This window comes from Chinchilla lanigera, unplaced genomic scaffold (assembly GCF_000276665.1).
Source record: "Chinchilla lanigera isolate Chin_1 unplaced genomic scaffold, ChiLan1.0 scaffold00021, whole genome shotgun sequence".
Taxonomy (NCBI): Eukaryota; Metazoa; Chordata; class Mammalia; order Rodentia; family Chinchillidae; genus Chinchilla; species Chinchilla lanigera.
The window spans coordinates 29,524,828-29,540,394 of NW_004955422.1; the positions used below are offsets into that span (position 1 = coordinate 29,524,828).

Here is a 15,567-nt window from a genome sequence, read left to right on the forward strand (position 1 = left end):
GTCCACTATATTTTAAAAGAAATACCATAATGGTAATAAATGTTGTTTTCATTTCCGTGTAGGGGGATGTTACTTGTTTCTATCAAACATGCGCTGTTAAGAGTAGGGGTGTAGTTTTCCTGTTCACTTCAGAAATCCTGACATTCTTGTTTCTAGCAGTGATGGCCACAGAACTATCAAAGTATTTTCCTTTGCTCTGTCCTTCCCTGTAATTCCTCACAATGAACCACTAGCTTATGGGACACACGAAGTGGTCTTTATTACTGGAAAAATCCAACACACACAGAAATATTACTCCTTTTCTATCTTCTTTCCTGTCTTCTTTTTGCTCTTCAATACCCTGAAATAAGTTAATAATAAAAAGTATTTTACCCTCTTGGCTTCCCACTTGTACTTAAAGGGAAAGCTTTCATCTCTTTGTTAATCTCCCTTTCCTCTCTCCCAACCTCCTCAATAATTATGGGTGATTACTTGCCTCCTGTCTGACCTCAAATGACTCTTTCCTTTCTGGATCACTGATCACAGCTCTACCATGCTCTCTGGGGCAATAAATACTAGTCTGGACTGCCCAGAATAGAGACATTTTCCTGTCTTGCTAGTCCAGACGTCTCCTATCCTCTGAGCACCCTTCATCCATGAAACATCTTCTGGTTTTGGCTGTTACCCTGTATCTGGCTGAGACCATCTCAGGTAACCAGGATCTCTCCTGAGGGATGCAGGTCAGGCTTCCTGAAACCTGTTCAGAGAACTTTGGAGATTCTGCTCTTTTGGGCTGGGAGATGGTTTGCAGGCTCCGTGGAGGCCTTTGGATGGTCTCACTAGTCAAGGGGATGTTTCAGTCCTCTGGCACCAGCTGATTTTTCTGGTGCCCGTCATCTGACCACTGTGGCCATCGCTCTCTGATTAGCTTTGGAGAAGTCAGACCTGACGAACTAGGGTTGGGGTTGGATGCAAAGGGACATTTGGATGTGTTATATAGAGAATAGGGTAGCTTTCCTGAAAACATTTCTTAGGAGGATTTCAATTTTGATATATTGGTTCCTCCATGAAAATTGATGCTGAATTTCTGATTGAGGATTCTGATTCTACTTTTCATGCAGCCCAAAATTGTTGGGGTTACCTCAGTTAGGTATAGACTCTTCAGAGGATCTGTTCCTAACTCCTTTGAATGGTAAAACCCAGTGAAAAGTCCCAGGATGTTGTGGAGATGGGAGTGTGACATTCTTGGGAGTTTTGCAAATGCCCTAGATCAGAGATGGCAAACTTTTTAGAGACAAGTGCCCAAACTGCAACCTAAGACTCATTTATTGCAAAGTGCCAACACTACAATTAAACCCAAATACTGAGCTTTTAGTGTAGAAAACACAGCTCATACATTAGCCTCTTTTGTCTTAAAAGAAAAACAGGTAACACATGCCATAGGTTTGCCACAACTGCTCTAGAGGATTTACTGATGTTCAAATGGGCTTACATCAGATTCTGTTCCCTTACATTGATGCGACCAGTGGAGGGACCAAAGGGCAAAGGGGAAAGGTACTAATTGATATTGAGCAACTGGGTACCTTATAGTAGGGGGAGTAGAAACTTGGAGAGAGGGGGCCTTCTTGTCTCTCCCTAGGAAGCTGGTCAAGGAGGAGAGGTTACCCAGGAGACTCTGTCTCACTGAGTGGGAAGGACTTTGGGAGTTGTGACAGGGGACATAAGTGGAGAAAAAAAAAAGATAGTAATCTATAATATTCTTTAAGCCTACTTTCTTTTCTTTTTAAAACTACTCTGTTTTTTACTGAGGTTTAACCTGTCCCCCAGCCCTTTGATTTCTTCTAAGACTGACCCTGCTCCCTTCTTCCTTTTTGTTTTCAGTCAAGAAGTGTTGGGGTACATCAGGCAGGTGCAGAACAACATGTAAAGAAAGAGAAGTGTTCTATACATTATGCAAATCTGAAGATAAGTGCTGTGTGAACCCCAAGCATGTACCCAAATTGGGATCCTCAAACGTGGATGGAAGATGGGGATCATTTTCTGCAGTCTGACACCTCTCCCAAATTTCAGTCTCAACACCACTGGATCCCGTAGTTCCATTAAATCATTCTTGGTTGTTCCCTTCTACTGTCTGACAGTTCCACCTATATTACTTAAAGATAGATAAATAAAGCTGGAAAATGATGTGTGTGTGTGTGTGTGTGTGTGTGTGTGTGTGTGTTAGAGAGAACAAAATGAACCAGTAGGTGTTAATAACGTCATTCTTATAAATATTTCCTAACCTCCTAATACCCTACGAGTACCTAGTTGGTGGCAGAGGATATAATAAACAAGGAATGTGTATGAAATCCATTTGATTTATGTTTTCTTTTAGACTAGCATGCCAACAGAACCTTCTGCAATGATGGGAATGTGAGTTGTCCAATATAGTAGCTACTAGCCACATGTGGCATTTGAAATGTGGTAGTGTGACTAGGGAACTGAATTTTAATTTATTTTAATCTATACTTAAATTTATAGTCCCAGATGTGGTTAGTAGCTACTGCATTGGACAGTATAGCTCTAGACTGTAAAGTTAAAAGGTGGAGGCAGGCTCTGGGTCCCTGTCTCTGAGTATTTTAGGGGAGTATAGGAGGCAACCAAGAACCTGTGATGAGCACAAGAACTAATTCCTAGCCCACTGCTTCAAAGGCTTTACTTTCTCTCTGATTAGGCTTTAATAATCCTGTTAGGAACTACAGGATTATGCCTCCTATATATTTTCTTTACCTTGGAGAGTGCTCAAATCAGGCCTATGTGGTTCCTTGGTCCATCTCTCTCTTTCCCTTTTACCTGGGGCCACAGGATATTGAACTGATGAATAGTCTTAAACCTGAAATGAAGTCCTGGACCCTGCACTTTGTCACTAATTGTCTTATCCTCTTGACTCTATTTCCCTTCACACCCAACTTGAATATCACAATCTGGCCCTATAGCACTTCTCTTGCGGACATTGTCAGGGACCTTGTTTTACTTTGCATGGTATCAATCTCAAATTCCCAGGCATGGTAGCAGATGACCACCTGCTTGCCTTTCCCTGCAATGGTTAACCTTGACTGTTAATGATGCAGGTTGGACTGAGAAATGTCTAGGAAGTTAGTGAAGCACACTTCTGGATGTATCAATGGGTGTTTCCAGAGGTGCTTAAGTCATGAGGACCCTAACTTCCACTGATGAGATTATAATTTAATAGCATTACTGGGAGGTTGTGGAAATTTAGAAGATGGGACCTAGCTGAAGGGACTGGGTCATGGGCTTGTGACCTTGGGGGCTGTATTTGGGCCCTGGCCTTTCTTCTTGGGTTCTTTCCTGATCACTCTGCTCCCAGCTGCCATGAGGTGAGCAGGTTTCCTCCCCCGTGTTCTTCCATCGTGGCATTTCTGCCTCACCTACATCTAGAAGCAACAGAGCCAAGGAGCACGGACTGAAGCCTCTGAAACCATGAGTCACAATAAATCTTTGCTTTTTAAGTTGTTTTTCTTGGGCATTTGGTCATTGTGATAAAAATCTAATACACACATTAGTAGTTACTTTTTTATTAGTATATGTTTGTGATACACAATAATTACACTCACTTTGGGAATTTGTAATATTGCATCTTAATCATTTTTACTTCTTTCTTACATTCCTGCCCCCACTTATACATTTTCTTCCTATCTCTACAAAGCCTACCTCCCTGTTTTCTATCATTTATCTTTTATTTGGCTCATTCAATCATATATATCTTAAGTTTTTCCTAAGAGAAAAACTATGTGATATTAACTTTCTGTGTTTGATTTATGTCACTTAGCATTATGGTCTTAAAGTGCATCCATTTTCCTACAAATGACTCAAACTTAACCAGCTTTATGGTTCAGTAGCACTGTGCTGTGTGTATATACCACATCTCTATCCATTCATCTCTGCTGATGGATATCTTCTCTATGGATGGACATAGATGCTGCTCCAAGCTTTAGCTATTATAAGTTGTTCTAGCAGCTGATTATTCTTGGAGAAAGTTATCCAACTGGCTTTGCTGATTTCAGTAGAAACTAAGGGCCTTAAATCTCAAATATCACTTGACATTGCCCAAATAATGTTTTCTTTCCCCCCTAAAAACCCTGATTTCTTGTTCTCTCAAATGACTATTCCATAATTTTTCCTCTTTCCCCAATCTTTTGTCACTTTCTCCCTCTAAAATATCACCTTTCAAGAAAATGACAACCATCAGAAGCGACTTCATCTCCTCTCTAATAAGCCTTCATGCTTTCATATCTGGTCTTGCAACTTCTGTCTTCCTTTTTTTTTTTTTTCCTTTTAAATCAAAGAATGGTGTCTATTTTGAGAAACCAACCATTGTACTTGCCCACATTCCATCCCCTCTCTGCTACTCAAGGATTTCATCCTCAATTATCTTCTTCAACTTCCCCGCCAGACCATTTCTGTCACACAAAAGTGCTCAAGAGCCTCCCATTTTAAAACAAAACACTCCTTAATCTCAGATTCCTCTCTGAACAATGCCATATTTCTTTGCAGTTCTTCAAGGAAAATGATCTTAAAATGTTTGTCTTCTTTTCATCTATTTTTTATTTCTCATTCATTTTTCAACTCAACTCAATTTGGCTTTGACCTTTGCCACTGAAAATTCTCTAGTAGAGATCCCCAACTTTCCCCAGCATTCCCAATCCCAATCCCAGTGGAGGGACAGTTGTTTTCCTTTTATTGATGCTGAGCAAGTATTTCATGTAGAGACCTATACTTCCTCACAGAAATGCTTTCTTCTCTTGACTTGTTAAATAGTATATTCTTATAATTTTCCTCTGATTTTGTAGCCATTCATTTCAGTCTTCTATTTTAGCCCTTTACTTTCCCAAATAGCAGTTTTTTTATAGGATCTTTTTTTCTATCTGTTCCTTTTTCATTAGGTACTTTGAAAAACTTCTATGTGCTGATCACTCCCAAATTCGTATCTCCAATGCCATGCTTCAGACTTGTCTACCTTCTCTACATGACCTGCCCACTGGATGCCTGTGGATCCAGATGGGGTTCCTGATGGAGACTTCACCTCACCAAGCCTTGTCCCTGCCCTTCCATTTCTTTCTTAGTGATTGGTAACAACATATACTCAGTTGCTCCAAACCTAGAAGTCATCCTTGATTCCTCATTTGGTTTGTTCCAATCTAGCAGTGAGTCCTGTGGCTCCATTTTCAGCCACCTTCCAAAACTGCCCATTTTTAAATATTTAGTTCAAAGCATTGCCCCTTTTGTCTGAACTTCTACAATAGTCTCCTAACTGGTTTCTCAAATTAATTTTCTGCATGGTAGACAAAAGTGAAATTATATCTTTTATGGGTCTGGTTAAAACCAAAAATGACTCTGTATTTCAAGAAGAACCATATCCAGACTCATTCTAAACAGTGAGACCCTGCCCAGCCTGGCTCTGTTTATCTCTCCAGCCTCTTAGGTCCTCCTTATAGTCACATCACCTGGCTTCCTTTCTGTCCCAAATATCAGCAAGATCTTTCCTACCTTATGGCCTTGCTTCATGCCATTCCTTCTGCTTAAGAAGGCTCTGCCTCTACCATTTGTGCAGCTGTTTTTATACCATTTTCCAGGCCTCAATTTAAATGTCATCCTTGGTCACTGTATCCAACAAAGTCTTTTAAAAATTAATAAATTTTTAAAAACTTTTTTTATTTTAAAGAGTAAAAGAAGGATAACAAAGTAATGGGGGGAATAAATTTTACTGATACATTTTAGATATACATAATGATCACATTCATCATATGGAATTTGTGCCTATACATGATATATCTTTTTTCTTTTGTCTTTTTTGAGACAGGGTCTCACTATACAGTTCAGGCTGGCCTTGAGCTCACTTTGTAGCCCAGGCTGGTCTTGAACTTGCAACGATCCTCCTGCCTTTGTCTCCCTCGTGCTGGGATTACAGGCATGTGCCAGCACACCCGGCTATGTGATATATCTTGATTCTTCTTTCTTTCCCCATTTTCCTACAGTACCCTCAACCCCTCTTTCCATCTTTATTTACAAAAGCTTTGATTCCATTTTTCCTTCTATTCTCTTTTTATTCTTTTCCCTTCCTTCATTTCTCTCTCCCCTCTATTTTCTTGCTGTTTCACAATATCTATTATATATTCTGGTCATTATTTAGACTTTTGGTTTCTTTTTTTTTTTTTTTTTTTTTTAGGTACCGAGAATTGAACTCATGACCTCATGCTTGCCAGGCAGGCACTGTGCTGCTGAGCTATATCCCCAGCACTACACTTTTGGTTTCTTACACCAGACAAATAATTTGATATTTATACACTTGTGTTCAATTTATTTCATTTAAGAGTATGGTCTCAAGGTGCATCCAGTTACCTAGAAATGTCTCAAGATTATCCTTCTTTATGACAAAGTAGTGCTTCCCTTTGAAAACCACATCTTCTAGATCCATTCACCAGTTGATGGGCATTTGGGGTGTTTCCAAGATCTAGCTATTACAAACTGTGCTGCTCTAATCATGGGCATTCATCTATCACTGTAGTATGATGCTTTTAATTCTTTTGGGAAGATCCAAAGAGGAGAACACCTGTGTCAAATGGAATCTCTAGCTTTAGCTTTTTTATTTTAAATAGAAAAGAACAAAGACAAATTAACAAAAAACAAAGACATTAGTTTTAGCTTTTTGAGGAATCTCCACACTGATTTCCACAGTGGTGGTAGCAGTCTCCACTCCCACCAACAGTGGAGAAAGGTTCCTTTTCCCCTACAGCTCTGCCAGCATTTGATGTTGGTTGATTCCTGGATGACAGCCATTTTTTTTCTGGAATGAGATGAAATCTCAGCATTGTTTTAATTTGCATCTCTTGAATGACCAGGGATGCTGAACATTTTTTCATGTATTTATTTGCCATTTGTACTTCTGAGAAGTGTATGTTCATTTCAGATGTCCATTTTTGGACTGGGTCTTTACATATGGGAGGCCTGATTCTTTTGAGTTCTTTATATATTCTAGATATTAGTCTTTTGTCTGAGGAACAGCTGGCAAAATTTTTTTCCCACTGTGTGGATTGTCTTTTCACTCTCTTGGTAGTTTCATTTTCTATACAAAAGCTTTTTAATATTATGAGATTTCAGTTGCTGATTCTTTGTAATATTTCTCATGTGATTGTAGCTTGTTCATAAAGTCTTTGCCTACACTAATGCCTTCAAGAGTTTTACCTATTCTATTTTCCAGCAGATTTACAGTTTCTGTTTTAATATTTATATCTTTGATCCATTTTGATTTTAGTTTAGTGCATGGCAATAGACGTGGGTCTAGTTTTAGTCTTCAGCATATGGAAAGTCAGTTTTTTCAGTACCATTGATGAAAGAGGCTATCTTTCTTCCAGTGAGGGTGTTTGGCTCATTTGTCAAATATAAGGTGGTTGAGTGTGTTTGGAGTTGTTTCAGCACCTACTATTCTGTTCTATTGATCCTAGGATCTGTTTTTTTGTTGATATCATTGTGCTTTTATCATAGTAGCTTTGTAGTATAATTTCAAGTCAGGGATTGTGATGCCCCTGCTTTGCCTTTGTTGCCCAGATTTGCTTTTGCTTTTCTAGGTCTCTTCTGGTACCAAATGAATTTTAGGATTGTTTTCCCTAACTCTGAGAGATACGCTATTAATATTTTGCTCAGGATTGCATTAAATCTGTATGAAACTTTAGGACAATTTCACTATATTCGTTCTTCCTACCCAGGAGAAAGGAATATCTTTCTATTTTTTGATGTCTTCTTTCATCTCTTTTTTTAGAGTACTGTAGTTTTCAATGTAAAACTCTTTTACTTCCTTTGTTAGATTGCTTCCTAAGTATTTAATTTTTTGGATGCTATTGTGAAAGGTGTAGCTTCCCTAATTTCTCTCTCAGTGAGTTTGTTATTTATGTACAGGAAAGCTATTGATTTTTCAGCATTGACTTTGTATACAGCTATGCTACTGAATTTAATTATTAAATCTAGGAGTCTTTTGGTGGATATTTTTGGATCTTCTATGTAGAGTATCATGTCATCTGCAAATAATGATGATTTAATTTCTTCCTTTCCTATTCTTATTCCTTTTATTTCTTTTTCTTGTCTAATTTTTTCTGAACTATATTGAATAAGAGTGGTGATAATGGACATACTTGCCTTTTTCCTGATTTTAGAGTGAAAGCTTTCAGTTTTGACCATTTAGCCTAATATTGGCTGTTAGTTTGCCATAGACGGTTTTTATCAGATTGAGATAAAGACTTATTCCAATTTTTTGTAGGGTTTTTAATATGAATTGGTGTTGGACTGTTTCAAATGCCTGTTCTGCATCTATTGAGATGATCATGTGGTTTTTGTCCTTGGCTCTGTTGATATGGTGTATTACATCTATTGATTTGCATATGTTGAACTACCCCTGCATCACTTATATGAATCTTACTTGGTCATGGTGTACAACTTTCTTGATGATTTGGTGCCGTCTGTTTGCCAGTATCTTATTGAGGATTTCTGCATCTACAGCCACTAGGAAGCTTGGCCTGTAGCTTTCTTTTTTGGTTGGATCCTTTTCTGGTTTTGGTCTCAGGGTAATGCTTGCTTCCAGGGATGAATCTGGAGCATTGCTCCCCTTTCAGTTTCATTAAAGAGTTTGAAGAGTGGTGGCATTAGATCTTCTCTAAATTTCTTGTGGAATTTAGCAGTGAATCTATCAGGATCTGGGCTCTTCTTTGTTGGTAAGTTTTTAATTACATCATCAATTTCATTGACAAATATTGGGTTATTTAGCATCTTTATATCTTCTTAATTCAGCTTTGGTAATTCTCAGGTATCTATGAATCTGTTCATTTGTTCTGTGTTTTCTATCTTTTTTTTTTTTTTTTTTTTTTTTTTTTTTTTTTTTTTTTTTTGGTTTTTCTCTGGTACCAGGAACTGAACTCACGACCTTGTGCTTGCCAGGCAGGCGCTTTGCCGCTGAGCTAAATCCCCAGCCCCTCTGTGTTTTCTATCTTATTTGAATACAATTTCTTGATGTAGGGATTAATGATCTTCTGGATTTGTGTAGGATCTGTTGTGATTTCACCTTCTTCATTCCTAATTGCATAGATTTGAGTCTTTTCTTTCCTTTTTTTTGATGAAATGGCTAAGATTTTGTTAATTTTATTTAATCTTTCAAAGAACCAACTACTCAATTAATTGATTCTTTGTATTGTTTTCTTAGTCCCATTGCATTAATTTCTGCTCTAATCTTTATACTTTCCTCCATCATATAAGCTTTGGGCTTGACTTGTTCTTTTTCTAGAAGCTTGGGGTTCAACACTAGGTAATTTATTTGAGCTTGCTCTGTTTTACTGATGTGGGAATTTATCACTATAAATTTCCTTTGTAGGACGGCTTTCATTGCATCCCATACATTCCAGTATGTTGTATTGGCATTATTGTTTAATTGTGGGAATTGTCTTATTTCTTCTTTAATGTCATCTGTGACCCATTGGTTGTTCAGGAGGGTTTTATTTGATTTCCATGTATTTATGAAGTTCTAGTGGTTTCTTTTGCCATTGATTTCCAATTTCATTAAACTATGGTCATTACACTATGAGAAAATTTTAGTTCCTTGCATTTATGTAAACATTCTAGGTCTATTTTGGAGAACATCCTGTGTGCAGCTGAGAAGAATATGTATTCTAATTTTGTAGGGTGGAAGACTCTATAGACATATACTAAATCCATTTGTTCTAAAGTTTGGCTCAGTTCTGATATTTCTTTGTTTTTTTTTTTTTTTTTTTTTTAATCTAATTGATGACAGTGGGGTATTGTGGTCCCCCATTGCAATTGTATTAGCACTTACTTGATTTTTCATGTCTGCTAATATTTGTTTTATAATAAGATCTGAAATGTGCAATAGATATTGTGAATTGGGAAGAAATTGTTCAAAAGAAAAGACAAACTGAGATGGAGGAAAGAGGAAAAAAAGAAAGGAAAAAAGGAAAAATATATGTGTACACAAGATAGTTAGGATAGTTATTCAGCTAGTTTCTGCTAGTTCATTAAAAAGAAAGTTTTGTGCTGAAGTTGTGTAGACAAGATATCACACCTATATCTTCTACTTTGAATAACTACTAGGAAGACAACAATACACATGGCCAGTAATCATACCCTCCATTGTGGCCGTAATCTCTGAAGTTATCTAAGAAATTGTTTCTGGTTTGATCTTATTCTAGAGCTTGTTCATTTGCTTTGTTACTTCTACTGTTACCACTTCAGAAAGTCCAGATGGGTGGGTTTTGAATTGTTACACCTCATAGCCCCATGGGTTTGTCTTTGGCAAGTTGGAAGTCTGGGGTTACATCTAGCTTCCATGTCTTCTCATTTTCTATTGTTTTCAGTTTAATTTCTGTGTTGATGCTTGTAAATTATTTATTTAGGGGCCAGGGATATAGCTCAGTGGCACAAATGTCTGGCAAGCACAAGATCCTAAGTTTGATTCCTGGCACCAAAAAAACCCGCACAATTTATGGCAGGTATTTTTATTGCTCATATCAAGAACCCTTAGGAAATGACTGCTCAAGGATGTCTTCCAGGTGTAGCTGGCTTTCCGGTTTTGAGTTTGTTGCAAGATCCCACCTCTTCAATTTACTCTAGATGAGAAGTTGCTGCCTACTTGGCCCAGGCCTTGGTTCTTAAGCTCTGGACTGTAGTATTTTTATGACCCTTAGACAATCTCAATTTTGCTATTCCAGGAAGAATAATTGGTTAGAACAATTACATCACTTTGGCTACAGTTGTGCAGTCAGCAATAACAACAGCATCAAATACAGCCTAGAAAATGACAAACTGTGGTACGTATTAATTTGCTACCTTCAACTGTATGAACTAGATTTGTGGTTATATAACAAAATCTAAAATTAACCAGAAAATTGTATGCAGTAAATATGCCCTCAATACAGTGATTTTATCCTCAGGGGAGAAAATTTAAAAGGAGATATGGGAAGAAGTAGACCCCTTCCCAGGACCAGGGGACCCACCTCCCTCTTTTTCCTCTTATTATATTCCAGTGTTTGGACACCAAATCTCAGAGAGGCTCTTTTTCTGCTACTCACCACTCTACCATCTCCCCAGAAGTCTACCATTTCTTAAAGATTAGTAATTATTTTATTTATTTGTTTCTTGTGTGTTTGCACACAAAAATTTGGATTTCATGGTAGCAGGGTCCTTGTTGGTTTTGCTCACCATTCCATCCTTGGTGCCTGGTGCACAGTAGGAACACAATAAATATTTGCTTTGGAAATATTTAACACCAGCATAGCCTTCTATCTCACATTCTCCTGATTTCCATTGCATAAGATTCAAAGCTTCCCATCCCCCACTCCCATTTCACCATCTATGATTCAGTAAAAGCTCCTCTTTCCTTGATGTGGAGCAGGGGCTAGTACAATGTGAATTTAGGGTCCATCTGGAGGGAAGGGTGTCTAAGATATCTAATAGCTTCCTCTTGAGGATAAAAAAAGGGATTTAAAAATGTAGATTCAAATATTTATAAATTCCTAGGAGTAGAACATGGCAATTATCCTCCTGAAAAAAATTACCACAATGAAAACAGCTATCTCCTGCCTGTAATTAGGTCAGTGGGAATGGTTATCTTGGGTCTGGGAGTTATTTACTTCAGGACTTGTTTTCCTGTATACTGGGATCAAGAGGAAATGACCTTCCCCAATCTGAGCATAAAGGAGTTGGAGTACATTACAATGTACATCTGGCTCTGGCTGAGAAGGGTGAGATAGGAAATACTATTTGTATAATTAGAATTATCTACATTCTGGTTACATTTGCAGTAAGACTGTACAGCCACGAAGATCTGGGTGTACCTTGGAAGTTATTGAGAAATTTGATGGCAGCTGTGCACTATCTTGGGACACAAGACTTTGGATACTCTCCTCTTGTCTTCTCATATGAGGTGAGCCATTAAGGCTCTTTGGTGCTTCCTTGCTTTGATTGCTGTGTAACCCTCACTATGCTCACTGTTTTTATTTTTATTTATTTTTTTGCTTTTCTTCTATACCAAGAATCAAACTCACGGCCTTATGCTTGCCAGACAGGTGCTGTGCTGCTGAGCTAAATCCCCAGCTCCTATTTTTATTTATTTTTAATTTTTTTGTACTCACTGTTTTTAGAGCTTCTTCACTTTGGTTGTTGTGTAACCGTCACTGTACTATTTTTAGAACTGTTCTCTCTCTGTCCCTCATTTACATCCTTCTTGTTTTCTCCCACTCCAGACCTTCTACTTCCTCTAATCTTCCTGCCAGGTGAGACTGTCCTTCATTCTGGCCCCCAGTCTCATAGATTCCTTATGGAATATAGCAACATCCTGTCAACAGAAAACATCTTCACTTTATTATTTAATGTAATGTTAGAGTTTATCAGAGACCAACTCAAGCAGAAAGGTCATTTCTTAGAAGGATACCCTATAGTTCGTAGGATTGCCTGGAAGTCTAGACAGTTAGGCTTGAAAGGACCAAGGAAGAGTGGGCCATAGAAAGGACCTGCCAAGATCCTATGACAAACATTGCCACCCTGGAACTACACACCAGCACATTCCACCTGGATTTTTGTTATTGTTACTGCTCTCACATGCGTATTTTCCCCAGATTCCCCAAGGTTTGGATTTAGTCCTTTAATATTCAAAGGCTTTTGTTGGATCATCAAGGTGGCTGAGCTTGCAACACACACCAGTCTGCTAACTCATGAGGTGGCATGAGTGTGTTTGCTTTCTATAGTGGGAGGTCAGCTCTCCTTTTCACCAACACCCAAAGAACAGAGAAATTCTCAGATGGAAAGGAGTTTAGAGACCAAATGTCCAAAGATACAAATGGCCATCAGGAAATAGTCCCCTGGAACCTTTGCCTTACCTGGGAATGTTTCCCTTCCCACTTTGACTTTTCTGATTGTCAAGGGTACAACTAGGGTGAAGGGAAGGAAGTGTCTAGGCTGTGACACATAAAGAAGCACTCATTTTCAGGGTCAAGCAAATGCTCCCTTTGCTACCTCTCTCACTCCATCTTATTTTTTATTTTAAAGATAAAAGAATGAAAACATATTAACAGACACACAGACAATTACAAAATAACACAAAACAATACAAGCAATATATATTTTCAGACAAGGTGATAGGAAATTAATAATGGTGGTTGTATTACATATTGATATGCTCAAATTGGTTACTCAGATGAACAAATATAGGCATGTAAAATTGATCAAACAATTAAACATTAACTGTTCTTTTCAATAAAATAATAGAAATCAGTAGTACAAATATCTTAGCTATCCTGTATGTACCTATATACATATTTTTCCCCTTCTTTCTTTTCTCTTTTCCCTTATCCCAGTTGTTCTTTTCTTTTGAGCAATTTCTTTCCCTTTCACAATATTATTGTACCTTTTAGATTTTATTCACTTTTTCAGGTTCTTACACTATATGGTGTTTACACATGCGGGTCTGATTTATTTCACTTATAAGTATGGTCTCCAGTTGTGACCATTTACCTACAAAAGCCCCAAGTTTATCTGTCTTTATAGATGAGTAATATTGCATTATATAAAAATACCACAACTTTTTAATCCATTCTTCAGTTGATGGGCATTTGTGTTGCTTCCACGATATAGCAATTACAAATTGTGCTGCCATAAACATGGGTGCACATATGTCACTGTGATATGATGTTTTTGGTTCTTCTGGAACAAAACCCAGAAGGGTAATAGCTGGGTTGAATGGGACCTCTAATCTTAGTTTACTCAGTTATCTCCACACTGATTTTCACAGTGGTTTCACCAGTTTACACTCCCACCAACAGTGGAGAAGGGTACTTTTTCCCCACAGCCCCTCCAGCATTTGTTATTGATTGATTTCTTGATGATAGCCACTCTTTCTGGGGTGAGATGGAATCTTAGTGTGATTTTAATTTGCATTTCTCAAATGACTAATGATGCTGAACATTTTTTCATATATTTATTTCCCATTTGTATTTCTTCATCTGAGAAGTGTGTATTCATCTCAGAAGCCCATTTTTGGATTGGGTCTTTGAATGTGGGGGAGCTGATTTTTCAAAATTCTTTGTGTGTTCTAGATAGAAGTCCTTTGTCCGAGGGACAGTTGGCTAAAAATTTTTCCCAATTTGTGGGTTTTCTTTTTACTTTGCTGGTGATTTCTTTAGACGTGCAAAGACTTTTCAATAAGGTGAGATCCCAGTTGTTGATTCTTTGAAGTATTTCCTGTGCAGTTTGGTTTTTGTTCATGAACTTTCTGCCTATCCCTATGTCTTCAAGATTTTTACCTGCTTTCTCTTCCAGTAGATTTAGTGTTTCTGTTTTAATATTCAGATCTGTGATCCATTTTGACTTGGGTTTGGTGCATGGTGATAGATATGGGTCTAGTTTCAGTCTTCAGCATGTGTTCTCCATCTTAGACTGACCCTGCTGAGTGCTCGGCATTTCTTTGCAGTATCCGCCACAGCTCTGCTTAGCATTCATCCAGTGTCTGACTATCATCTCCATGAAGACAGAGACAATGGCTGATTTATTTACTGGCCCAAATTGGGTATTTAATCAATATGAATTGAATAATTGATGGATTTAGTGAGATATATGCTTGGCTTACAATAATCAGTAAATATGGTCTTAAAAGAAAATTCCTTCTTTTAGATATATACTCATATTAGAATAATATGTGTTTGAAATTTAATAGCCACAGAATGATACTAAAATATATATTAAAATTAAAGGACATGACACTTAACAGGGGTGGGTTGTGGTCGCATCCATCTCTGCTATGGTCATTGCCAGTGCTTCCACTGTTAGGGAACAGATTGAGACATCCTTTCATGAGTCTTGAATGGAGAACATTCTTTCACTGTTGTTCTAGTCTTAAAAGCAAGATTACTGTGTATAAATAAGAGCAACTATATAACTGTACTTAATAATGTAAACACACGTGGAAGGACCTTGTATCAAGAATTTAATGGAGCAACTACTTGAGAGTAATTTTACTTCAGTAGGTATTAGAAAAAGAGAGATAAGGTATTATTCTGCCTTATTTTGGGGAAGAGAAGCCAGGACTTTGTGTTCTGAATCCTGGCCTTCCTTCTCTACTGGGAAATTGAAAATGTGTGTTAATGCATGTGTGTGTGTGTGTGTGTGTGTGTGTGTGTTTCAGGAGCTTCTCTGAAGACAACTCTTGCCTAAGAGCTGGGCATGCCTGGGCACAAGGAGGCCCCTTAGATTGGGTCATTTCAGGAGGAGTAGGGTGAAGACATTTTGCTTCAAGAGCAAGAGAGAGGAATGTTGTGGCCTGGGGAGAGGGGCTGGATCTCTTTGGAATGGGAAAGGAGATGGGGGTTTGGTCCCAAGGGTGTTTGGATGGGGTTTCTTGCTTGGAAGACAGCCAAGGCCTGTGGTTGGTGAAGACATCCATGTGAGGAGCAATTCTTCAGCTGCCAGAATTGCCCAAGGAACAGCAATCATATCTTTTTTCAACTATATCCTAATCATGAGAAGCAAGGGAAATAAAGC

General features: G+C 38.0%; 1 protein-coding gene across 1 annotated transcript; it reads left to right on the forward strand.

Annotated features, from left to right (window-relative positions):
* Positions 1–607: 607 nt before the first annotated feature.
* Defb121 (defensin, beta 121) lies at positions 608–2,030 on the forward strand. Its single transcript, XM_005384992.1, has 2 exons — positions 608–690; positions 1,861–2,030. Exons 1-2 carry the CDS (start codon positions 636–638, stop codon positions 2,028–2,030), a joined length of 225 nt encoding a protein of 74 aa, XP_005385049.1. The 5' UTR covers positions 608–635.
* The last annotated feature ends 13,537 nt before the right edge of the window (positions 2,031–15,567 follow it).